The sequence below is a fragment of the Podarcis bocagei genome (assembly GCF_964188305.1).
Source record: "Podarcis bocagei genome assembly, chromosome: 5".
NCBI classification, from domain to species: Eukaryota; Metazoa; Chordata; class Lepidosauria; order Squamata; family Lacertidae; genus Podarcis; species Podarcis bocagei.
In genome coordinates this window covers 65,376,882-65,403,772 of record NC_138129.1, presented here as the reverse complement: position 1 = coordinate 65,403,772, position 26,891 = coordinate 65,376,882, and the positions used below count along the sequence as shown (strand labels likewise).

Sequence of the window (26,891 nt, the reverse complement as noted above, 5' to 3'; positions counted from 1 at the left end):
AACAGTAAAAGACATTGTTTTGGGTAGATTTTTATTATTGCTACAATGGAAACTGCAAATAATCACTACACTTTAGTGTCTAGAGCTACCTTGTCATGTGTGAGATGAGGAAGAGATGATGGCAGTCCTAATAACCTGTAGAAGATGAGAGGCAAATATTATGGTGGTATGCTACTACCATAATAATTGGCTATAAAGTGATGCTTTTCTGAGGATATTCAGTGGATATCTGTTAATATTTGTATCTTTTGTCACTTTAGTATCCTATCCTGGTAGTGTGTTATTCTTGCCACAACTCTTTTAGGAATTGGGGCCTTAATTTTCCTGCATCTAAACCCAATAATCTAGACTGTGTAGGGAAATTATTACACAATATCATGATGTTGATTTAGATACATCCTCAGACAATGAACTGTGTCTGTAAGATGGTGGACCTGAATGCCTGTGCTGGACTTCAGGTTTTCCAGTCTCAAAATAATTACCTCTAGGCTTGAGAGGCAAGGGCAATTCCTCACATCCACATTGTTCATGGGCTGTGGACAATGGATGCTTGTTATGCAATGAAGTAGAAGAGACGGGGGCTTCTACTTGAGAAGAGCCAACAGCCAGAAAGTCCCACTGGGATCACACACCTCCCTCACACTCCTCTGCATTGCAGCCTGTTTGGTTTTTTAACTGGGAGCTTCATACACATTCAGGATTGTATCCAATGAAGACATCCTGTTAGAACAAGGACTTTGACCTGCACAACAGGATTTCCTCTCCACATGTCCCCACATCTGTTCTAGGGGTTCCTTCAACCCTTTGGAGCAGATGGGGGCACACGGGGAGAAGTCTGGCTGCATAGGCAGAATTCCTTGCCTAAATGGGCTAACTTGGCTACAACCCACAGTTCTCTGAAACCACTTTTGATATACATTCTCACTGTATTCTAGATGCGGCAACTTTTTAACTTTCATTTCTTGTGTGACTGAGCTACTGCAGCAATTACTACCTCATATTTATGCTGGAACCTAAATAAGGGACTTTGTCCTCATGAACTTCCTCATGCTAGGTTTCACATGAAGGTGGTGAGGGGATTAAGGAATGCCTGTTGTGCTATATCCTGTCATGTCTACTCCCATTAAGTTTAAAGCATTCCTGGATAAGATGTTACATGAATGCAGCCTTACTCTGTGAAAGAATCACAGTCCATTTGTATAGCATCTAGAGTAAGCTTTCCACCAAAGGGGGATGTCTGTGGTAGAAAAGAGGTTCTTTGGAAAATAAATAATGGGTTTAGCTCAGATTCGCCATTGTCTTCACCAGTGTCCATAATGGCAGGTGAAATAGTCGGTAAGTAGTCCACTGTTACATTGCCATGTGGACTGGCAAGGTACACTGAAAATTCCTGGCCTTGACTTGGTTCTTCGGGTCCAACCTTTCTGTACAAAGGCAGCAGCTGGTGTTGGCTGGCATCATCTGTCCTGCTGGTGATCAAAGGGTCATAGTCCAAGTTTTTCACAATTGGATCCTCTTCCTGGAAGCTGATAGCAGTTGGCCAGTTGTGGCTCCCTCCTCCTTCCTCTGTGGGTTTGAAGAGGGACACATCCACAGATGGCATCTGTTGCCTCTTCATGAGGATCTCCTCTATTTGTAGAGTTTCAGGCTCTTCAACGCTGTTCTGGTTCTTAAGGAACTGTGTAGAATAGAAGCTGTGTTCATCCTTTTTGAGGAGATAGGGGAGAAATTTCAGTTAATGTACAAGTATTTTCTAGCTTTCCCTAAAAGCAAACTGCTTTTCCATAAAAGCCAGTGATTGTGCACAGTGGCTGGGGACGTGCTACAGCGTTTAGCAGGCTATGAAATTTGTGTGAGAGAAAGTTACCAGGAACCAAATTTCCTTTCTTTTTCCCTGCTGGCAAATGGCAGTAGCAAAATTATTTGCATCTTCTGCAGTTGTTTCTCTGCTGGCCAGCTATTTAAGGCAGCTATTTGGCTCTTTGCAGAAACTAGCTCATCAGCAAAGAGATTCCTACAGGTGATACCAGTGACAGGCAAGCTTACCTCTACAGATGTGAACTCTTTAGTACATGAAGAGTTGGCTGGATCTGGAACAGCTTTCCCTTGCCACCCACAAAGCAGAACAGAAAGCAGTGAGGAAAGCCTAGAAGGAACCAGTACAAAACATTACAGTACTTGCCAATCTATTTGTGAAATACTAATCCAGATAGTTATGCAAGGAGACACATTTCTAGCACAATATGCTGGGATTTTATCCATGACTCTTCCTTATGTTGATGGGGTCTCTGCAGGGCCAAATGAAGTTAAATGGCTCGGCCTCTGTGTCTCTGTTTTATGATAATCATATTCAAGTTAAAAATTGTGGTAATTATGGTTGGCATTCAGCTAAGGTCCTTTATCTTAGGGACTACTGATGCTCCTAAACCTAAGAGCCTTACACCAAAATGTCCCTATTATCTATATCTGCCACATACACCACCCCTGTCACTAATTCTGCTTCCTCAACCACATTGTGGCCGCTCACTTTTATTTCTCCTTTTCTCTTACTTTCCTTCACACTCAAGCCATTCTCTGTGCTGTTTCTTCTTGTTCCAAGAAACTGCTGTATCCATGGAGCCCCTTCGTTTGGACCTTCTACCTCCTAGTACTCTTGGCTGGGGGAGGATCACATCATGAAGCTGTGTATCCTCTTTTAATTCTCCTGACATAAGCTGCCTATGAGCCACTATTGGCTCATTAACTCTCTCCTGTAGCATAGATTTCCAGAGTATTCCTCAGAGATGCACTGAAGTACTGAAATTGTCAAAATCAGATTTATTGATAACTTGTGAAAATCACAACGTTTTTTATTCTCTTTAGAGTCTTCAGTATAAAACCTACTGAGAAACTATCAGGAGATTTGGAATTTGGGTTTAATGAGCGTAGGGCCTGACTGTAACCTGAACACCTTTTTCTGTGTGCATTTTTTTTATCATTACACTACTGTTCTTCAGTATACCATTTGCATGCTGTTAAATGTTTAGAAAGAAAGCATTCACTTACATTTGCCTAATGGATGGCACAAAGCAGAGACAGATGGAAAGACCCACAATAATGCAGATTGTTAGAGCAGAACCCCAGCTGGGTGCATCTGTAAGTGCAAGATATCTGTTACTTTAGAAAGACTTCTTTATCATAATTATGCCAACTTCTTCTAATGGGAAGGGAGCTTTAAAACATTCTCTAACCTATTGCTAAAAATCTGAGATGCGCTTCTCTGATGCATTCAGCAATTCTTGCAATTCTTATGCAGAAGTAGTATTATTTCAGATGTATGATGCTGTTCACTATGTTGAGGAAATGTCACAACTTTGTGGCAGAACAAATTATTTGCATACAGAAGATTCAATCTTCAGGTAAGTCTGGGAGAGACCCCTGCGTGAAACCCTGGAGAGCCATTGTCATTACAGACAATACTGAGCTAGACAAATGGCTTGATTCAGTATAGGCCAGCTTTTGCATTCCTAATGATGCTTGAGATGCAGAATTACGTCTGAGCCAAGCTGATACATCCACCCACACCGGTGACCAAACTCTTCCCCAAACCTGTCTTCAATTACAGTAGCTCATCCTGTGGTGTGCAAAGTTGGAAGTGCCTTCAGTGTACTACTATGGAGCCAAAACCTTTAATCCCCACCCCCCAATAATGACCTTTTATGTAAACCTCTTGCTTGTTTCCTTCAGGGCTCTCTCCAGCTTTTGTGGAAGCTGTCATCCATAAAACATAGGCAGCACCAGGCTCTACACTTCTTACAGAGAATGGCTGTGGGGCTGTGCTAGGTATATCTGTTGGGAGTGGGGAGAGGGTTGAAAAGGAAGAGAATGAGGGAAATATGAGTATCAGCTAGTATCAAGTCACAAGTACTTTCTCCCATCCACACCCATCTTTCACCAAGCATTTGCAATAGTCTACAACTTCTTAGCTTCACCATCTGCTGCCAACCATTACAGCCTAGGGGCTCAGCAGTTAATTTGTTTCTGAAGTGAAACCCAGTGTGGCTCCTGCTTGTGCAGCAGAGATTGTCCTTCCTCCCGTCCCCTCTGAAGTTCCTCCTTGCACATCCCTGAAATCTGCTCCAGAGGATTGGGATCTTCTCCAGAGCGTGTTTTGAGGGTGCATCAAGGGAAAAGAAACTGGAAGTCCCCTTACACAAGCAGGCACAATCACTGGATGTCTCCCAATATCAATTTGGCCAAAATTTGCTTTCACAGTGATTTCACAGTAAAATGCCCGGCATTAATTAACAAAATCTAAGCTAAAACAAAAGAATGACAACAGTGTATCGAAGTGATTTGTGCATCTGTTGTCATGTTGTGGGGCGGGAGCACCCCTCCCCTCTGTTGAGAAACTTTGCTCCCATTTTTTCCATAGAGGGACAGCTCCAGATGTTGCAAGGCCCCCACACCTATCACCTTTGACCATGATGGCTGGAGCCAATGGGAGTTGGAAGTTTCAACAGCATCCGTATGGCCACAGATTTGCCACCTCCAGTAGAGGGATCCAAGCCCTAATTTTTAACAGATGCCTACCGTAGACTTTAGGGGGCACCATGACAAATTGCTTTTGCAAGTATAATTTGAAGTGAACGATGCAGCCCAATCGATGATCGTCCGGAATTTCCTGCCAGGAGAGCAAAATGCTTCTTTCTTTTACTGTTGTGTTAATTTGAGGTCCTTTTAATGGGGCTGCAAAACATGAAATCATTTTGAGAAATCTGAATTGACTATGTTGGGTCTCAAAGGTATGTTTAGGTCTGGAGTGCCTTTGCCCTTACCTTTTGCTGATACATCTTCTGTTGTGGAAGCGGCTCTTCCTGCTCTGTTCTGGTAGAGGGCAAACACACTGATTTGATAACAGGTGTTAGGCTTTAGGCTCTCTAGAAAGGACAATAATGGTATTTGATGCAAATCTGTCTATTGTGAGACCGAGTCCAAGCCTAGTTTGAGAAAGCATGGGCTGGACAACACCTGATATTTAGTCATAGATTGGACATAGGTATAAAGCATGGTTTTTAGAGCACTGCATTTACAAAGCTGCTATTCCTGTGAGTCAAATGGAATGACCCGAATAAACAGGGAACAAAGAAAAATAACAATAAAGGTGGTGGATTTGTTCTGTTTTGCCAGTCCTGTGAGGCTTCCCCAATGCTATCACATTATTGCTGTCTGGAGGGGCTACAGAACTTCAAAAGCGAAAGAAAAATAAACCACAACTTTTGTGATATAAAAAGTTGTGGCATTTCAGCTGGAAGCAATGGGCTATGCACTGACTGGAAAGGAAGCTTTTCCAAACCCCAAAACTTCCAGTTGCAAACAATATTGAATGTGGGATCATGTATGCCCACCTTGAGAGCATCATTAGCACAAATCATCCTGAATGTGCAATAATAATAAAAAGGACATGGAGGGAACCGAAAGCTAGCATTGAGTTTGGTAGTAATAAGGTGTTGAGCAGCTTGCTTTTATTAGATGAGCTCAGCTCATTGAGACTGACAGGACACAAATTCCTCTTTTGCCTCCAGTGACTATGATGAGAGCTGCAGCTCAAAAGAGATAATCTCATGCCATCTGGAAAAATTGGAAGGCAGAACAAACTATTGTGCAGTGTGCAAAGCTGCAGCCTAATGTGTGTGGGGGTGAAGTGCTATCCAAAAAACTGTAATCGTCCATCCTTTGCCAGGTGCACAGAGCCAGCCTTCCCCCTAATAAAGCCCACAGGGATGCCCACTGCTCTCCTGTGCAACTTACCTGTTGTTGCTGTGAGATTGGAGACTGGGATTTTGAGCCAGGTTATGGGAGTTCTCAAGTTACTGCTGTGATGGAGCTCTGCCCACTGTAGAACATATCCATTGATAAAAGGGAAAGATGCAGTAGGGGCTTCCCATGCAACAGAGATTCTTCCGTTCCGCAGTGATACAGTAGAAAGATGGTTTGGGGGTGGCAGATCTTTTGAAAAGTTTTTTTGGGGGGGGAGGGAGAGAGAGACCAGGAAAAATATTAAATCCTTAGCTGAACACAGGAGTACAACATCAGAAATCAAAATTATCCAAGAGTAAAAGTAACTTGAGATGGAATAAGAACTGGAACTAAGCAATATGGATTAAGTCTAGACTATAATAAATCATGCTTTAGGTCTGTTGATCATGGCTAACTTGCCCCATTGATTTCCAGTGGGACTAAATCAGAACTTGCTTAGCCTGGACCCAAGTGTAATTCTAAGTAATTGTGTACCATTGATAACAAATACAGTAACAACAATAATACATTATTTATAAAGCACTTAAAAGTGGTAGGCACTACACAGGAACATAATAGTTACCATAGTTAATGCCACGGTCCTTGCCAGTTAAGGGTTTTCTCTTTCCACTAGGAAATTATGGGAGGGGTACCTATGATCGAATACTAGACACAAAACTAAACAAAGTTGTGTGTGTACCTCCCTCAGGACAATGCTGACCTATTACTTACAACTGGAGTCTGGAGTCAAAAAAACTAATAAAATGATGGTTTGCCATGTATAAAACATTCCAGTGCAGCTTTGTAATAGACAGAATCATATTGAAATCAAATGAATCGGAGGAAAGGGTCTTACCTGTAATTCCTAGTTTAGTAGTGATATAAATGGGTTGGGATATTCCCCGTGAGTTGTGAGAACAAATTGTAATGTTATAGTCTGTTTTAGTAATGATTTGTGAGAATATGGTCTGCACTGTAGAATTTGTTCCCATGTCTCTTTGACGCATCTGGTTTAGGGCTGAAAACGTCACTCTGTACTCAAGACTTTTCCTTCTCACTTCTAATACACTCATCTATTAAAAAAATAAAATAAAATAGCACATGTTTTTCTTTGCATGCTTCACCAACGCCCACACACGAAACAAGTTTTAGCAGCAGTTGGAAGCCAGCATTCATTCAGTTGGCCATTAGAGACTCGGGTTCAAATTCCCTCTCCTTCCCCACTCCCCCAGCCATCAAGCTCTCTGGATGAACTTGGGTCAGCCACATAGACCCCTTCCAAGCATAACTGTCCTTCCTTGCAGGGGGATTGTGAGGATAAAATGGGAGCGGAGGGGAGTCATGTAAGCCGCCTGAAGAAAAGGTGGGGCAGAAATGACAAGCTCCTGAGAGATTACCGTTTGTTATATTTTAAAAGGAATTTATACTGCATTTTCTAACACACAAGTGTCAAGTCTAAGAAACTTCCAAGGGAAGCCAGGCTGAGAGAAGGAGGCTTGTTCAAATAATCCTTGTTAGTATTTTTGGGTGAGTGCGGATGTTGTACTTGGCTTCCCATATTGTAGCAAGCTGCTGTCCCTCAGTATCGGTGCAGCATTTTAAGACGCAGGTTTCTTTCAGACTGCCCTCACAAAAGCCCTCTGATGTTGTTCCAATTTGACAGATGGGGAGTTGGAGCTGAGAGAGAATGAATTTGGCTGCTGCAGCAAAAGGAAACATCTCTTCTTCCCTCAGACTCCCTTCATTGTTTATATTACTTGTACTACAATTTGATGAGAAGCTGGCTTGAGGGAAGTGGCTGAGTGTGTGTGTGTGTAAGAAGTTTCACCTCCCACAATGCATTGCATGGAAGGTGAAGTGGGCCCATGGCTGGTCCAATTGTAACAAGTATACCCCCCCAAAAAAAACCCCTCTCAAAGTGCTCTTGACAAAAAAACATTAGACAAGAGCATACTTCACTAGCTTGGCACAGGCTACTTTCATTTAAGAGCAGACTTGGGCACATGAAACACAAACTCTCCTTATTAATTCCCCTTATATTGAGGCTCCTTGTCCCTTCACATTTAAAGCTGTTTCAGGCCACTTTAAACCATCATGACTTCCCCTAAAGAACCCAAGGAACTGGTGTTTGTGAAGGGTACTGGGAGATGTTAGGAGACCCCAACTCCCCTCAGAGAGTGACAATTCCCAGAGTTCCATGGGAAGAGGGATTGATTGCTAAACTACTTAGAATTCCAGGATTATTTGGGGAAGCTGTGTGTGTGTTTTGATGCTAGTATTATTGAACTTCTCAGAGGGAATGTGAGGGAAAGACGACATAGTCTACTAGTGCATTTCATTGAAGTATTGTAGGGTGTGCCTCATTAAGGATTCTTAACTCTCAAACAGGCAAAGGTGACAAATGGGTGGAACCAAGAATACCACAAGCTGAAGAAAGCACAGGTGAAACTGCAGCATGGCTTTCCTCTCTTCTAAGAAGCAGCCAGTATGAATGAGAATCTGCTTTCAGTGTGAATAACAAAAAAAGGTAAGAAACTGCTTGTTTGAGCAAAGCTGTACCAAGAATTGAGTAGCAGAGGGGAATGAGGGGAAGGCAGTGGTATAGTGGAACAGGAAGTGGGTATGTGGGGAGAGAAACTTTTGCTCGTGGCCTTTTCTCAGGGCAGGAATGGTGTTATCTGCCAGAGCAACTGATGTACCTTCATTGGTCTGGCATGTGCATGGTTTCTAAGTTTGCTTTGTGGCATAGGCGCCAACTCTATGGGGCCTGAGGGGGACCGAGCCCCCTCAAAAATTCGTTTGGGGGGGCTCTGCCCCCCCAATAATTTAAGAAAATTATCAGGCACCTTGCCAAAAACCGTGCAGGGGACTCCGGCGCGCGCCTCCCAAAGTGACCGGGAGCTCCTGAGAAGGGGCGGGCAGGTTGGTCAGTCAGAGGAAGACCCCCAGCGGCGGGACTTTAGAAAGGAATGGAGCCGCGGGGCCAAGGAACGGCGTATTCGTCGCTGGCGAGGGACCGGGGTGAGGGGAGAATGGAGGGGACGGGAGTTCCCGCCGCTGGAGCGGGGCTTTTTTTCTGGGTTCGGCTAAGGTGACGTTGGTAGGAGGGGGTGGCCGCCTCCTGGCGCGAAGCCTGGGGAGGGCAGGCCGGTTCTTGCATGCAAAAGCACCACTGCCATCCTGCCGCCAGTATGGACCCCGGTATGGGCCCCCCCAATATTTTTTATAAGTCGGCGCCCCTGCTTTGTGGAGAGATTGGCTTAGAGGAAGGGTGCCTGTATTTTGAGGTGGGGATTTAAGCACGTTCCAGAACTTTAAGTTTGCGCATTTAAAGTGGATTCAGGTGCTCTGTTACCCTAGTGCAAAACCACATACGCGAAAAGACTTATGGAAAGTGACAGGGAAATGCATTGAAAATGTGGGATGAATGAATTATCAACAAGATGATGTGTAACACTTTCTAAAGAAATCAGAATGAATGCTTCATGGAGATCAGACCTAGTCTAACCAACATGTAAACTTTGTGCCAGCAAGTAAGGATGAATGCTAAGTATTTAAACACACCTCATCTGGAGGCACCTAGAGTTGGAACCTCATCAAAGGAAATCAGTCCCTAGCCCTTGATTATTTCCCTCATTCTCTTACTACATATTAGTGGTTTAAATGGTAGCACTTCTTTGTACTTCTCTGCATTTTGTACTTTCTATGTACTTCTTCTGTGCATTTGCAATGAAAAGCCAAAGGTTGCATTTCCACTAGGAAAATAGTTTTTTTGGGTTGTATGCCATGTTATTCAAACTCAAAGTGGACCTGTTGAAATTAATGGAAACGACTAACTTAGGCCCATCAATTTTAATGGGTCTCTTCTGGCTACAACTTCCTTGAATTCAACCTGATGTGTTTTACAAGTTACACCTAGGCCACCAAAAGCACCACTGAATTCAATGGGGTAAGCTATTCATAGGATTGCAGTCATGCCATATGGCTGATCAGGGATGCAATCCCAGGTCTCTCCAGCCAAGTTCTAACAGGCCAACTATTACACCACCCTTTGGCAGCTCACTATTCTATGGAATGTCAGCTGATCCAAATAAATTGGGAACTCTGCTATGTACTTTTTCTCTTTGAAGAGGAGTTGCTTTTCTAATGCAGTAATGGGGTCGCTTACCCAACTCCCATCAACCCCAGCCAGCTTGGCAGTTGTCGTCCCAACAAAACTTGGGCAGCCACAGATTTCCCACCCCTAAATTAGGGTAAAGAACTATTATGCTTTTGGATTAGATACACATACAGCAACACCCTCAAAATGGCGTAGGTGAGTAGATATTTTTACCTTCCAAAAAAGGGTAATATTCTGCATTTCAGAAGACACATCTTCCATTAAATACCAGACATCAATTGGCTGAAGTGGCACTGGATGAAAGGAGAAAGAAGAGCTTTATAACACATTGCCTAGTTGATTTGGGTGTGGTTTTTGCAAAGTATTGGACAGCACATAGAAAACAAATGGGAAGGAATAGTTGTTTTATATAGTGGCAGGTCCCCACTGAAGAATGAGGTAGGTTGGTGTAGTTGCCTGGCAAGCAACTATAAAAGCCCCCCTGCACTTCACATAACCATGACCTAGCTAAATGGGATTGGAGCTAATATTTTCATCCAAAAGATGTCATGGTGGTTGGGTCACTGTTGGAGCAAGCGGGGTGGGGGGAATAGTGGAAAGGTGATTTGTCTGAATGGCATAATCACCATGTGTTGTTGCTTCCTCCCCTTATTTAGCCATCTTTACTCTGTTTTCTTGGGTAACTGTGTTATTACTTCCTCTACAACCAGAGCAATTTTTTCGCTAGTTCTCCATGCTGACCTATAATAATAATAATAATAATAATAATAATAATAATAATTTATTATTTGTACCCCGTCCATCTGGCTGGGTTTCCCCAGCCACTCTGGGCGGCTTCCATAGAAACCAAAAATACAGTAAAATATCAGAGATTAAAAACTTCCCTTAAGATGTCTTCTAAATGTCAGGTAGTTATTTATCTCTTTGACATCTGATGGGAGGGCGTTCCACAGGGCGGGCGCCACTACCGAGAAGGCCCTCTGCCTGGTTCCCTGTAGCTTTGCTTCTTGCAATGAGGGAACCGCCAGAAAGCCCTCGGCGCTGGACCTCAGCGTCCGGGCAGAACGATGGGGGTGGAGACGCTCCTTCAGGTATACTGGGCCGAGGCCGTTTAGGGCTTTAAAGGTCAACACCAGCACTTTGAATTGTGCTCGGAAACGTACTGGGAGCCAATGTAGGTCTTTCAAGACCGGTGTTATGTGGTCTCGGCGGCCGCCCCCAGTCACCAGTCTAGCTGCCGCATTCTGGATTAGTTGTAGTTTCCGAGTCACCTTCAAAGGTAGCCCCACGTAGAGCACATTGCAGTAGTCCAAGCGGGAGATAACTAGAGCATGCACCACTCTGGCGAGACAGTCCGCGGGCAGGTAGGGTCTCAGCCTGCATACCAGGTGGAGTTGGTAGACAGCTGCCCTGGATACAGAATTGACCTGCGCCTCCATGGACAGCTGTGAGTCCAAAATGACTCCCAGGCTGCGCACCTGGTCCTTCAGGGGCACAGTTACCCTATTCAGGACCAGGGAGTCCTCCACACCAGCCCGCCCCCTGTCCCCCAAAAACAGTACTTCTGTCTTGTCAGGATTCAGCTTCAATCCATTAGCCGCCATCCATCCTCCAACCGCCTCCAGGCACTCACACAGGACCTTCACCGCCTTCACTGGTTCTGATTTGAAAGAGAGGTAGAGCTGGGTATCATCTGCATATTGATGGACACCCAGTCCAAACCCCCTGATGATCTCTCCCAGCGGCTTCATATAGATGTTAAATAGCATGGGGGAGAGGACGGAACCCTGAGGCACCCCACAAGTGAGGGCCCAGGGGTCTGAACACTCATCCCCCACCACCACTTTCTGAACACGGCCCAGGAGGAAGGAGCGAAACCACTGTATAACAGTGCCCCCAGCTCCCAGCCCCTCTAGACGGTCCAGAAGGATGCTATGGTCGATTGTATCAAAGGCCGCTGAGAGATCCAGCAGAACCAGGAAACAACTCTCACCTTTGTCCCTAGCACGCCGGAGATCATCAACCAGCGCGACCAAGGCAGTTTCAGTCCCATGGTGAGGCCTGAATCCCGATTGGAAGGGACCTATGGCATTGTTTACCACAGAAACCAACCAGATCTTTCTGGAAAGCCTCTAAACTGAGATGAGAGCAACAGCCCTCTCTCACTGTTGAATTGTCACACAAATGCATGCTGTCTCTAATTCCAGAGGCAGCAATAGTTATCATGGCTAGTAGCTATTGATACCCTTATCCTCCATTTACTCCAAGCCCTTTTAAAAGGTTTGCAGGTACTACTATAAAATGTCAGTTGCCACAAAGGGGTGAGAGGGTGACGTTCACACCTCTTGCTGCATCTGTCAGTGACAGGAACTGATTATGTCACTAGTGGTCAGTGATGCAAGGGTTAGAATTTATAGTAACGTCTTTCTGTGCTTGACAAAAACCCACAAAGACATCAAAGACCATAAGCTACAAATTGTTGCTGAAAGTTTTCTAAGTTACAGAGGAAATGAAAACTTTGTGGCATGGTCTGTGCGATGGTCCAGTTTGAAGGAAAGTGGATGGTGTTTTTTATAAGTATGGGCAGACTGGCCACAGGCTGTCGTGCTCATGCATCAGACTTACTCCTCAGTGGCACTTTCTCCTCTTACTTCCCTCCTGCAGCCTCCCGTATACCCTCAAAATCTGCTCTAGAGGCTTGGAGGACTCTCCAGGGCAGACATTGGAGCCTGCAGGGAGAGGACAAGGCGGGGAAGTTCTGTTGTGCAGGCCACACGACATTGGTTCTGCATCCTTGCTGTGTTAGTGGGTATTCCACATGTATACCTTTTTGCTGATTTGTGATGACTGCTATGAGAGCTTTTCACTATAGATCCTTTATTCTTCTGACTTAGTCTTGTGTATCTGTTTCGCTGAACAGAGAAAAATATTTCTTTCTTATGTCTTGTTTTGTTGCTTGGGTCTCCAGGGTATATGAATATTATTTCTATTCCTCACCGAATTCCTATGAGATGATAATTTGGCTGCAAGCATGAATGTGTTATCCGTAGCTGATTTCTACATAGGTACAAAAATAAATGCTAGGCATTTCAAAATTGTATCACCTGCTTCTGTTTGAAACAACATACTCCAGTCACTCCATAATCCTTTGTTGGGCAGGAACCTGCAGGAAACCTGAAATTCATATGCTGTATCTGGCTTCAGGTCATGTAGATAATATCTTCTGCGGTTTATATTTTCAAGCTTGAATGAAAAGGAAAATACAGTGAGCATCAAAACTGTTTTCTAAACCAAATGCTGGACCAGTGTTTCCCAGACGTGGGTCTCTAGCTGTCTGTGGACTACAATTTCCATCATCCCTGACCACTGGTCCTGCTAGCTAGGGATGATGGGAGTTGTAGTCCAAAAACAGCTGGAGACCCTAAATTTGGGAAACACTTTGCTAGGTCAATACAGGATCACAGTACTGTATACTATTAGTTGCTGAATGGAACCAATGGTGCATTTCCTTTACCACAAGCTCTCATCCTGTCTCTTCAGAGGTGTGTGTAACTGAGGAGTAATTAACAGTGTTGGCGCCATTAGCACCTCATTAACCTATTAAAGTTGAATAGAACAGCAGGTTGTGAGGTCATTTCTTTCACTGTCACCTGGAGAATCACATGATTTTTTACCTTATGCTTGGTGGTGGTACATTTAAGTACGGTAATTTTAGACCTTATGATCCTGGTGGGGGCATCTATTTGCATTGGGGTGGTTAGAATGTGGCACTTCAGACACATAGCTTCCATGGCCCCTGGCTGTTGGTCATGCTAGCTTGGGCTGATGGGAGTTGGAGTCCAAACAAGGTTAGCCACCCCTGCTTTAGATGGTAATGGACTTCGCTTCATTTCCCTAAGAGGGACAGCCCTTCTGTGTTTAGGGGCCCTCCTCTTCCTTCTGCTGACAGGGGCCCTGGACATCAGCCCAAAGCCCTTCTCTAAATGCAGTACTGCTTTTACTATGATGAACTCTATGAGTGCAAGATTTACATATTATCTGTAGGCCTATAAAATGGTGAAGAAATGTATAGAGGAGCCTAGCGCCCAGGAACTTCTAGGTTCCTTGCTTCTATCAGTAGAAATCCATTTAGAAGTATGAGCTAAGTTGGTAACTGGGTTGTGAATCTATGCAAAATTGCCTGTTCCTGATCTGAAACTAGGATGACTGCAGAATTCGAAGTGTGTGTTTTGTGTACACACCAATCATATTTTTCTATGCTGCTTCTTTTTAATCTTTGCAGTGTTCAAACAAGTATGTATACACAGGATCATCTATGAGCAGGTTGTCCAGGGAAATATTCCAAGTCTAGTAATCCTGAGATAAATATCGAAAACTTAATTCTGTATAACTTGCTCTTAATTCCTTCAGTATGGGTTGCTTAGCTTGGGTATGGAAAGAGGAATTTACCTTACTGTAAATAATTTGTAAACAACCAAGCCGTTTTGCCACATTAGTAATACAAGAATACATTTAGAAGACATTACCGTGGTCCAAGAATTGCTGTTCATTGGTTGGTATCTTAATCTAAAGTGTTGTGCCTCTTGTTGATCTTGCCACGAAATGCTGCAATTTCTTGCATCAAAACCATCAAATGCCACTGAGAGGTTCACAGGTGCATGTGGCTTCACTGATTTATGTTGACCAAAAATGCATTTGAAGGAAATGAAATAAATGAAAACACAGAAGTTAGCTTGAAATTGCCAGTGGTCATACACAGAAAGCTTATACTAGTGATTCTTATTTTTTGAGGAATGAGCTGCGGACCCCTCTGCTGGATTGGGAACTGCTCGTGAAAACATACAGTGGTGCCTCACAAGACGAAAATAATTCGTTCCGCGAGTCTTTTCGTCTTGCGATGTTTTTCGTCTGGCGAAGCACGGTCCGTCGCAACTGCACCTCTTCAAGCGGCTTTTAAAAAAAAGCGCAAGACGTTTTCGTCTTGTGAAGCAAGCCCATAGGGAAATTCGTCTAGCGAAGCAACGCAAAAACAGAAAACCCTTTTGTCTAGCGAGTTTTTCGTCTTACGAGGCATTCGTCTTGCGGGGCACCACTGTATTGTGTCCAGCAACGTATGCTATTTTATGAGTCCATTCCTGTTGCTGCACTAGGAGCAGCCTGGTCAGCTGTATTACATGGGGAGCCTTGACCATGTTCATTTAAAGAAGAGGACAGAGTCCAGCTCCTTCCCCCCACACCCTCACAAAAATAAATAACAGATGCCCCAGTCAAATACAAATGACTGACTGGTAAAATGCCGATATGTGCTGGCATGCATTAGCCCCTCTGCATTTTCACCTTCAACTGTTCTTTATTCCCACTGCTATATATATCACTGTTCTAGATAACTTATTATTCTATCTCTCTACTTGGGACAATTAGGAGTACAGGTGGCTAACAAATCTAAAAGATAAACAGCACCTCTTTTTCTCTTTATGGGCACCAGATTTTAATGGAAGCAGGCAGGTTCCACTGCAAAGGACTTTGCCACCATGTGCTTTTTCAAAAACACGCTAAGCAATATGGCCACTACGTGAAGTCCTCCCTCTTCACATGACTCACTCATATGGGAACTCTGCGATCAAGGCTTTTTTAAAAAAATAAAAAGGCGATTCAGTGTTTCGTGTGTGAGTCAGTGCTGATTAATAGTACTGCTGTTCTCACAAGTTAACTACTCAACCGTAGCCCGAGTTTAACACGTCATTCTCTGTATATAGCATTTACTTTCATTTCTGAACAATTGTGTCCTATACCACAGAAGCTGCACACAACCCCCCTATCTCTGATATACTGTGACAGAGTGGGAGCCTGCCGTTTAGACATGAAAGCAAACAATCACCACTGACCATTGGAGCCAACTCCTTGGGGGCAAGGTCTCTTCGTGCCCTCCCTAAAATATTTGAGGGGGCCAGGCCACCCCAAAGTTGATGGGCATTGTCATTCAAATAGTGTGTCTGTGGTGTGTCTTGTAATTGATTATGTGGGTGGAGCTTATCTGCCCCGCCCCCAATATTTTATTCAAGTTGGCACCTCTGCCACTGACCAAGTGAATTTTGGCACAGGTTTCTTTTGTTTTATTGGCTTTTTGGTGGGTGAAAGGAAATTGCACCCAAACAAATACTCTCTAGAAAGCCTTTGGAGTGCCAGCCAAATACTATGAATTTAATTGAGGCAAATTCCTGACATTTACCTATGTCAGTTAATGTGAATTGAATTGGTTGGGAAGAAACCATTCCCAGTCCATTGGTGGCATTGATGACAACTGTATAGGTGGACTGAAAATTCAACTTCACTCTGAGCTCTACTGAGCCATATGAGCTATTTTGATTCCTTTCATCTTTCCATACTGTTGCTTCATTGGTGGTTCCATTTGTTAGCCTGCAATAGAAAGATAAACCTGGATGAATAGGTCATCCCTTTTCTACCCTCAAAGAATGTTGCTTTGTTGCTGAGATTAGAATAATTTCACACCCATAAAACATTGTGCGACAGTTAATTGAATACTGCTCAGTACCATATTATATACAGTCAATTGACACTTCTGTTAAGCAGATTACATGATCTGAACCCAGAGCTGCTTAGGTCCAGGAGTTGGGGCCATAGCAGATGACACAATTAGCAACCCACAAAGTAGTTCAGAAAGTAGAAAGAAAATCGTAGAAGGAAACAGTACAAAACAATACATGCAATTCCATTTGTGAAGGACTAACCAAGATGGTTTCACAAGGAGACATGTTTCCAGCACAAGTGCAATATGCTGCTGGTGGTGGGGCTTTAGGAGGTCAAGGTAGCAAGAACTCAGACAACAGGCAGGTGCAAGTGAACAGGAATACAGTAAAAACTGAGACACAAGTGAGACTTACTGTAATGTATAGTTAGTATCAAGGTAGGTATAGTGTCCTTTATCCCAAGTGCAAATAGTACTTCCATCCTTTCCATGCTGAATGCAGAGTATATTTTTGGGCTGGGCTGGAGGAACTTAAAAGGAGACAAAATAAGTGGCTTAATATTTGTTAATATGAACCCTTCCTTTGGCATCTAGGACTTGTATTTATCCATTTATTCTTAATTAAATAGGCCTGTAGATTACATGTATGCAAAGAGTTCATATTTGCTTATTTCATTACTTAAGTGCAAAATAGGATTGTGCTGCTGACCCAAAGTTCTAAAGCATAATTCAGAGTCCATCAATGAATGACTGGTATAGAGGCATAGAGGGGTGTGGGGGGGGGATGGATATCTAGCGATGATCAGATTTTGCCTGGTGCAAAAGTGCTTGTAAAACACTCTCTCCCTGCAACAACAAAAGAATGCCTTGAGGAAAGTCATGCTTCACAACAGTAAATCTATTGCAAAAAGAAAAAGGAAGTGGGGGACAAGGAATGCCCTGAGTCTGATGCCCTTTTTATGCTAAGAGTTTGGTGCACAATATAATATCACTAAAGAATAAAATACCTCAAAAAATAAGATCCCTCCCCCTTTACACAGGTCTGAAAATATGGAATGACTACCCCAAGCTATGTCCCATTGATTTCAATGGGAAAGTAAATCACTAGCTTAAATCTCTTTGATTGAGAATGGGATTTATAAATGCTTGACTTCTAGCTGGATTGTGCTGCTGGGTGCAGTCCAGGGATGTCTCTGTGAAAAGCCCCACACAGTTAAAAAAAAAGTATATGGAAAGAATAATACCTCATGTTTCTATGACACAACATTCCATTCCTCAATAAATGAAAGTTATTGAGTGAGAGGCACCAGAGCCTCTTGATTTTGCCATCCCTGCTGCCGTGTTATATTATATATTTTTTGTTTGCACACACACATATTGTCTGTGAACACCAGCAAAACACTTACAGAAAAAAGCACTTCCTTACTTCCAACATCGACGTAAACTCCACATACAATCACTCCTTTCCTTTCCTGCCGAGAACTCCGTTGGCATTTGAACGTCTGCCTCCCAAATGTGTGCTGTGAAATGTGAGCACTGACCAAAAAGCCAGAGCTGCTGCTTACTGCTGAGTGGTTGTGTAAAATAGTTATTGTATGTTTGTTCTGCAAATTGCTAGATGATCCACTGTTGTTTAGCCAGCAGGACAGAATCACAGTTGATCCATTTGACACGACTGTGTCACTAGCATTCATGCCTCCCCTATAATGCAGAAAACAAACATGACATGTGCTGCAATAATTTATTGGAAACTTAATCAACTTTGGATACCGCAATGGAAAATTGCTTCACATATTGCCTTTATATGGTAAGAGAAATGTGTTCTAAATCAGGGTGTCTGGAGCAACCATCCTGATGCTGACGGCTGTTACCCCCCCCCTCCCAATGAAAGGATATTTTTGTCACCATATACTGCTAAACTTTAGAATTAAGGTTTAAACCTGCCAGTCCACCATGCTGTGATTGGGAAGAAAACTCCCTCTCTCAAATGACTGATCAGCTGCAGAATGGTGGGATCGATTTCATCCCCATCATAGGGGATCCCCATCGCCCACACTTAACTTTGTTCCGTGCTTTCTAGACACAGGTCTGGGCTTCCAAGGTCCTCTTGTCTAGCCTTTTACATAACTAATTGCACACCCCAAACCCTGTGCTACCAGCATGCCTGCTGCTTTTGCTTCCATCGTTGTTTAGATTCAAGCAGACGATCAGAAAACCCCCACCTACAGGTGTCTCCCTTGCAATGAATTCCTGTGTCACTCAGGGCAGCTAGATTCCATGGGGTTTGGAGGGGGACTGAGCCTTGCGCGTGGGAAACGATCTCTAGGGAGTGTTTCCTGCCCGCAGCTGCTGCGTGAGGGGGTAGGGGGAGAAGCTCAACAACTTTGGGCCATCTCCCCTCCTTTTCTTAAAATTGAGTCCCCCAAAATAGGGGGGTGTCCTTATACATGGGGGTGTCTTATAGATGGAAAAATACGGTATGTGCCTGGCAGGCCTGATATTATATAATTACAACGTAGGGAGCAAGTGAATTCTTTCAGTGTATATACAGAAATAATACAGTTGGTGCTCATTTTTGCTTGAACAGTTATATTTTCCAGTGATTTGATCCTAATGAATTAATTTTGGGCTTGTTCATTAATTTTTCGGCTTGCCCTGTGCTTTCTAGGTAGGGAGTCTGAGCAGTTTTCTGTTTGCATTGCCCCTTCACCCAGGAAAATTTGCTCTTTAGCACTGAATCGGAGCAAATGTCAATGCATGAAAAACCTGATTGACATTTGCTTCGATTCAGCAGTAAAGAGTGGGTTTTCCTGTGGGAAAGCTGTGTAGCGTTGCCATACATCCTCCTTTTCCAGGACAAGTCCTCCTTTTCAGAGTTAAATTTCTGTTTGGGTAGATCTTTTGAATTTGCCAAAATGTCCGGGGAGTTTCCTTTTGCACCGAATTTTCCTGTGTCACTCTCTGGTGCCCACCAATGTCATTCCCATGCGCACCCCACCATGGCGTGGCCCTGTTCCCGCATCCCCTCCCCCCTGCCCCAGTTTCTGGCAAATGTGTCCTCTTTTTTTATTCTTCTTCAAAATATGGCAACCCTAGCTGTGGGACATACGGAAGTTTGGATGAGCCCCTACTTGCAATCAAAAGCAACAAATGAGCCATCTTATTGTAGCAGGACTTCTCAATAAACTGTAAAGTATATATGGCCATAGGGCAGATTCCTGCACTCTCGCACACAACTGAAAATGGCTGGAAACAATTATGGAAAATGAAATAATCATATCCCTTAAGGCTTAAGTAGTTCCTGTGTCAATATCAATGCAGGTTCTTTAGAGATAATTCAGCCTGTCCTTTTATCTGCAATTACAATTGCTGTAGCAATAGGCCCCACAGTCAATATGCAGTTCCTAGTAGGTAAATCTATGTATCGGCTCTGCAGAGTGCTATACAATTAGGAACTCTGATGGGTGGTTCTTAACAATGTTTTTAGCCTAATACATAAACAGAATATTTGAAAGAGAGAGAGAGAGCAATGCTACTCAACTGTTTACTGTTGCAAGCAACTGAGCTCCCAAAATGTACTCCTAGATTGAGAAAAGGAAAGGAAAATGTGATGCTTTCTGATAGAACAGTTCAAATAAAAGGAGGAGTTTTCCCCAGAACATGCAGTCCCCCCCAAATGAGCAAGGTTTCTTAACAGATGGAAACTCACTGTGGCAAAGAAAGTAGTCCCCAAAGGGTGCTGCGACTGGGATTTAGTGGCAGCCTGATAAAAGGTTAGTTGGGGACAGTATGCATTTGAATACCAGTGTCTGGAAACTGCAGGAGGCGAGAAGGCCCAGGACTCGCTTGCAGGCTTTCCATAGGTGTCTAGTTGACCACTGGGAAAACAAGATGGTGGACTAACTGGGCCACTGGCCTGATCTAGCAGGCACTCCTTATGTTGTTATGCTCATCACTCCCAACTGGGGATGGTACTATGCATCACGACGATAGCAGGCCATGTTATTTGCATTCATGAGGATCTAGGCTTAACCTCTGAAACCTCCAACTTAAAAGCACGTTAGATAGCAGGTGATGAGAGAGACCTCTGCCCAAAGCCTTTGGGACTTGCAATAGGTCAGAGTAGACTGTACTGGGCCAAAGGGAGCCAATCGCCTTACTTGGTAGGAGCATCTTCATGAGAAGATTCTCAGGTTTGCGCCTGCCATGCACAGAACAGAACACTTCCAGGTTTAGGAATCCTACTGAGGGTGTTTGGGCCAAGGATCCCCCCCAACCCCAAATAGTGAAGCCACTGCATTTGTTTGGGATTATAAATACTTACCTATTCCCATGTGTACTAAAAGCCAAACCTTTAAGGGAACATGTGCTGTGAAGAACATCTTGATGCATGGGTTTTTGCTGGGGTTTGCTTGCCCTGTTTTAAAACAAACAAATAAATCTCTGTGGTGGTGGGGGGGGGGAATAACCCCTTTAGCTGCTCATCAAAGGTAATGGGGTTGAGGGATCTTTTCTACTTCTCAGAACAGGAAGGCAGAGCTTCTCCACCACCACATCCCAAGCTCCTGGGACTTTTCAGTGCAACGTTGAGCATCTGGATTTTACAAGAAATAACAGACTGTTACATTAAAACATGAAGCTCATTCTAGGAGCAGGGCCTAATTTTAGGATTCCCCAGCTCTTTGTAATTTTTTTTATTTTTTATTTTGCCTTTCATTAGCAATATTCTTGGGTTTCTTTTCTGGTTCATGAGCAAATGCTGCTGCTTCTCTGTCTTTTCTGGAAGCACAAGTGCTTAAACAAAAACAGAGAAACAGAATCATTCCAAAGGTCATAGCAGCCTTTGGGTTGCATCAATTCAGATAAACATCCTAGTGCTGATTTCCCCCCAAAATGTGCTGCTCATAGCGTTATAGTTGCCAGGTCCTCTCTGAAAAGAGGGTGCCTGCGTCAGGGCGGTGGACAACCTTCCTTCTATCAAGAACCACATTGCTGGTGGCGGGCAGACCCAGAGATGAAGATGTTTTGGATTATCTAATCCAGGATATTGCTATGTACTAACCTTGGATCCTAGAACAATAGGCAAGTAGGATCCTAAAATGCAACAACTGATTGGCTTGCAGGAGAAGACCAATCAGGCTCCAGGAAGAAGTTAATCAGCCTGTTAGGCTGGTAGGATCCTAGAATGCAACAACTGATTGGCCTGCAGGAAAAGACCAATCAGGGTCCAGGAGGGAAGCAGAATCAGCCAATCAGACGGGACTCATTGTGTAAATAATGTATATAAAAGCCTGAGGTTTGGTGGGCAATTCAATCACTGTTTTACAAGCTACAATAAAGAGTATGAAATCACTACAGGACTCTGAGTATATTTCAGATACAGTCTGTCTTGCTTCTATTTTCACCATGGGTACCACAGATAACCCCCTAATCCTATGTGATAAACCCCACTGGGTTTAATGGGGTTACTGTCTAATGATATTTACTGATTCATTTTGTACAGTAGACCAGCTACAGCCACTGTTCTGAAAAACAAATAAAAGTAATTACTTTCTGACTTCAGTGTGCTTACACACACAACTGGATCCTCCTAATTTGTTGTCTGTTAGTTTGGTGAGAAACCTTTCCCCTAAGCCATACACCAAGGAAGTATCAGTGCTGCATTGGATGCAGTTGCTGTAGTTTGCTCACTTGTGGTCTATATTCAAGTATGGTGGAACCATTTCAATGGTTGCCATCCCTTGCTTGCCAAGGGGCAAAATTAGGCCTCTGCAGTCTTATGAGGTGGAAGAGCAAGAATAGTGGAGACAGGTTAGGACTGTGAAGGGTTGTCAAAGAGCAGCAATCCAATTCTGTTTTGTTTGCTGTGCTGAAATAACTTAGATTGCACATTACGAGAAAAGGTACAATATACATGAATTGATCTTTGAATCTTTCAGAGGAATTGCAAGTGCAAATGAATCCAATTGGAATCATATGTATACTTAATTGGGGAGTATCGTCAGCAGAAATCTGCACAAATGGAAAAGTTCCTCAAAAGTTGTTTTTGTCTGCAAAAATTACTTCTGCTTTCATATGCTTTGTGCCACAGGTAATATAATTGGCAATAAGAATGTAACAGCTTAACTAGTAATGTTGAACTAGAACAGGTGTTCATTATCTATACCTTCTGGAAAAAATGAATACATTTTTGTTTTGAAAAACCTTTATAGCTGGATGAAAATGTCTCTGCCTTTAGGTGTTCATTTTGTTTCTAAATCTATCTTTAGTTATTATTTCTGGTACTTTTTTTTTAAATGATCCATAGCTGTTTTTATGGTACGTTTGTAAATGAGTCACATTTAAAAGGCAGTTCAAAAAATTAATAAATAATAATGATAATAACGGTAAAAAACTGGATTTTCTTATTTATTATAATCATCATTTGCACAGATCTCTTTTTGTCAGTGAAAGTGTGAATGTATAATTCACCAGAATCAACAAGAAGGAAAATTCAGTCAACCCACATGGTACTAAAGCTAAATGTGTACCATTAATGTTTTCAGACAATGAGCTATTTAACATAGGGGTGGGAACATTTGGCCCTCCAGAAGTTGTTGGGCTACAGTTCGCATCAGCCCCAGCCAGTATGGCCAATGACCAGGGATGATAGTGGTAGTTTGGCAACATCTGGAGAACCAACGGTTCCCCATACTATTTTGTGTTACAATATAAAAATTGTGGAAAAGGAAAATATAAGTATAAAGTGACCATTTAGAAAAGAATATATTAAGAATTGGCTTATCAGAAGCCTTACTCTGGAACTTGTGCAAATGTGAGGGGGGAAACAAGAACCTACTTTTCTGGATTCTCCCCTTTTCTCACACAGTGCTAATTTGTAAGTCCGAAACATCCCTTCTGTGACTGGAAAAATCTTTAAACGGCACTTCTGGCTACACTGCAGTGTGTTCTTTTTTATGTAACCATACACCACTGGTTGTGTTCAGTTATGCTGGCATTCTGGGCACATGATAGTTTCTCCAGACATTTTAAATTGGTATGACAAGAGAGTCAACACCGCTCACTTTGTGTGTCTCTGTGTGTACAATATCAGTCCCTCCCTCCCCACATCTGCTCAAACAGGTTTAACAGATTTCTGTTAACGTTTCAGAATTACAAGACCCAGCTAGAGAGAAAGGAAAATAGCTTGTGTGCCAAGAACAAAAATGGTTTAATTATGTCACCTTTGAATTTCTAAGCCATCTCATGTGGGTGACAATACCGTCACTGAGTACAGCTGTTTTTGGGGGGGAAGGGAGGCAGGAGCAACCAAATAGGGCAGGGCTTTTTCCCCCAGCAGGAACTCACCAGAACTCAGTTCTGGCATCTCTCAAGTGGGTGCCATTGTCATTCTAAGAGAACAGGGGAGGCATTGGTGGTGAGTTCCGGCAACTGTTTTTCTAGAAAAATAGCACTGAAATGGAGGATATTTTGCCAAGAAAAGTATTCTGTAATAGCAGTACTTCAATAATGTACTATATTTTATATTTCCACATCCTCCAGCATTTCCCAAATGAAGATAAGGATGGTCTTGTGTTCTCCTTTCTGTCTCCACACCAAATATCACTGGTCCTACCACTATTACACATTGCTGTCTACATCAGCATAAAATGATCGCCTTAGTGGGATTACTACAGACTGCTTCCAGCTCCACAGTCACTGTAGAAAATTGTTGTTTGTAGGAAATTTGGACCTTCTTTTTGAGCCTTTTCTTTCACCATCAGGAAGGAATATAAATTTATTCATTAAATCTTGTTCCCACAGTCTCTTTGGGAGATGGTGTATGGCTGTCTGGCTTGTTCAGGTTGATACGTCAGGTAACAAAGCAAACCAGATGAATTGCTTTTCCTTTTGGTTTCTTTTTCTGTCAAGCACTCAGAAATGGATGAGTGAGCAGCCCAGGCCATTTACAAGAAAGAAGTGTGATTCCTTTTTACAAGAATTGTTTTTAATGTAGGCAGTTTGTTGAGGGAAGCAGGGGAAAATACCTCACAGGTTTAAGTCGGAAAATATCAAATGATCCTCTTTGGAATTCTTCCAGTGGGGACCAATTCATGGAATTCTGTCTTTAGAATCATATGTCCCTTTGCCTGAAACCATATACCCAGAAGCCTACTGGGTACCATACTGTCTCCAAGTCCACCAATGCCATGAGAACATAGGAAGCTGCCTTATAGCGTGTCAGACTATGGCTCTATTTAGTTCAGTACTGCTTACATCAGTCATAGGCAAACTTGGCCCTCCAGGTGTTTTGAGACTGCAGTTCCCATCATCCCTGACCACTGATCCTGTTAGCTAGGGATGATGGGAGTTGTAGTCCCAGAACATCTGGAGGGCTGAGTTTGCCTATGCCTGACCTACATCAACTGGAAGCTGCTGTCCAGGGTTTCAGGAAAGCGTTTTTCCAAGCCCTACTTGGAGACCCCTGAACCTTGAACCTTGGACTTTCTGCATGCAAGGCAGATGTTGTCCCACTGGGCTATGGTCCTTTCCTAATGTAAAAATTAGAGGGGAGTGAGGATGGGAAAGTGAGAAACCAGTTGTGGGGCAATATAAGGCAGAAGCTTTATAAAGCTCCTCTGATCTTCAAATATATCTACGCACAGACTGTAACCTCTTTACCTCTCTCTCCACACCCTCTAAACAATATAGAAACCTAAAAATAAAGAAAAAGTACTTTTCACAAATGGGATTGTTACGGAAGGAAAAATTGTGGGAGCAACAACAATTGTTTGCAAGTGCCAGTTATACTAACTTCATCAAGAGGAGAATTAAACAAGAAAGTGGGCATACAAATGATTTTTAAAATTGTTACATTTGTGATAAAGAGGGGAAGAGTTGAGAACAAAGAAGATGTGCATTCAGCCGTGGGGTTTTCAAATGCTTAAATCCTTCATAAAGGGATCAGTGAATTTGAGGCATTCCTTTTCAGTACTACACATTTCTTAAAACGGAATCTGCTTGGTAATTTTCCACATTCCCCAATCTTTGACTACATCTTACACACAAACACACGCGAGTGATACCCTGATTTGTATAGCAGCTTTAATGTTCTAGTCTTCACTTTGAAATCACTTTGTCCTGCTGATCATCTCTCATCCCCTGCTTCTTGCTGCAGCCACACTTTGCACTGCAAACTCATCTCTCCTTGGCCCCTTTCTCTTTCAACTGTGTCCTTTGCCATGAAGCACCTGCCTAGAACAGCTTCCCCATCATTGTCAGGGACTTTTCCACTGATTTATTATTAATTTTGCAGTTGTTACCCAGCTGTATGAAGACTAGGTGGGCACTTTTTGGATAGCGATCATACTATAATAATGAGCTCCTCTCTGCCCCATGCCTGCACCACTTAGATTTATTTAAGACAAAATTAGTGGGCTCAGCACCCCCATCTCCCCCCAAATCATTCGTGAAATGGCAAACACCAGCAAATCTCCTGTCACATCAGTGTCCTGATAGTTTACAAAACTTTTTATTTTAAAAGCAATGCATTATTTGTAGTCTCTGCATTTCATCTATTTTTTTTTTGGGGGGGGGAAATATACTCACACCATTTAGAGATTTTTGAAACATGAATCCACTGCAACACCATTTAACCTGGCTTATCCACTTGGTGCAATTAGTTTATTGTACTGGCTCAGGACAAGCTTAATTAAAAAATTAAATTAAATAAAAAAGCTTTTGGAAAGGGCCTCTATTCCCTCCTACAAGTTCTCCCTTAAGAGAGCTGCTTCCACACAAGGCGTGAAGTAGAGCATTTCCATGCCTTGTTCACCTGTTTGATTCTTTGGCAAGGCATCTCCACTGCTTATGTACATGCCTCTGACTCCTTCTCCACTCCTCAACTTTTCTCTTTAGCAAAAGTTTTGATACACCAGGAGCTGTAGCATTTCTGTGGGCACTGCCCCATGCCCAGCTGGGACCTTACCTGCACTATGTTCAAGAAGGGCTCTAAACCCATACCCAATGACCTAAGAGTAAGCTCTGTGAACCAAATAGGACTCTCTACTTTAAAACCATAGATCTTACTATGGAATCAGAGGGAACAATTTGGCTTCTTTCTGCTTTAAAAAGATGAGGGGTCGCAAGCCACTATACTTTTGCCCAGTAAGGAGGCTTATGTCCCTGATTTCACCTCAGGTGCCAAGCAAATACGAGCTCCTTCTTCCCCTTCCTTTTCAGTTATATATCCAGTGCTATTTTTTCTTTTAAAAAATGTTTAGGGGTACTCTCATTTCGACTCAAAATCACCATTTTATAGTTCAAACCAGGAAAAATAAATACAGTAAATGGACAAAAGCACAAAGATTCACAAAATGTTTCGGAGTATGCATACCCCTGCGTCGTCCCCCCCAGAAAAAAGCACTGTATATATCTATTATCTGCATCTATGCGGCAACTCACCCCGGTTCACTGCAGATGTAAGTTCCTCTTCCCATCGGCACCTCATGGGCTGGCCGCACAGAA

The 26,891-nt window shown here is 43.0% G+C and overlaps 1 protein-coding gene across 1 annotated transcript; it reads right to left on the bottom strand.

Moving 5' to 3' along the window:
• Window positions 1-14: 14 nt before the first annotated feature.
• IL12RB2 (interleukin 12 receptor subunit beta 2) lies at window positions 15-26,891 on the bottom strand. The gene is made up of 16 exons (XM_081195283.1): window positions 26,829-26,891; window positions 19,927-19,966; window positions 17,812-18,086; window positions 16,801-16,915; window positions 16,128-16,315; window positions 14,425-14,567; window positions 13,003-13,141; window positions 10,112-10,191; window positions 6,635-6,851; window positions 5,791-5,988; window positions 4,818-4,919; window positions 4,573-4,728; window positions 3,694-3,828; window positions 3,046-3,133; window positions 2,047-2,146; window positions 15-1,705 (listed from the first exon to the last, which is right to left on the bottom strand). Exons 1-16 carry the CDS (start codon window positions 26,872-26,874, stop codon window positions 1,169-1,171), a joined length of 2,559 nt encoding a protein of 852 aa, XP_081051409.1. The 5' UTR covers window positions 26,875-26,891; the 3' UTR covers window positions 15-1,168.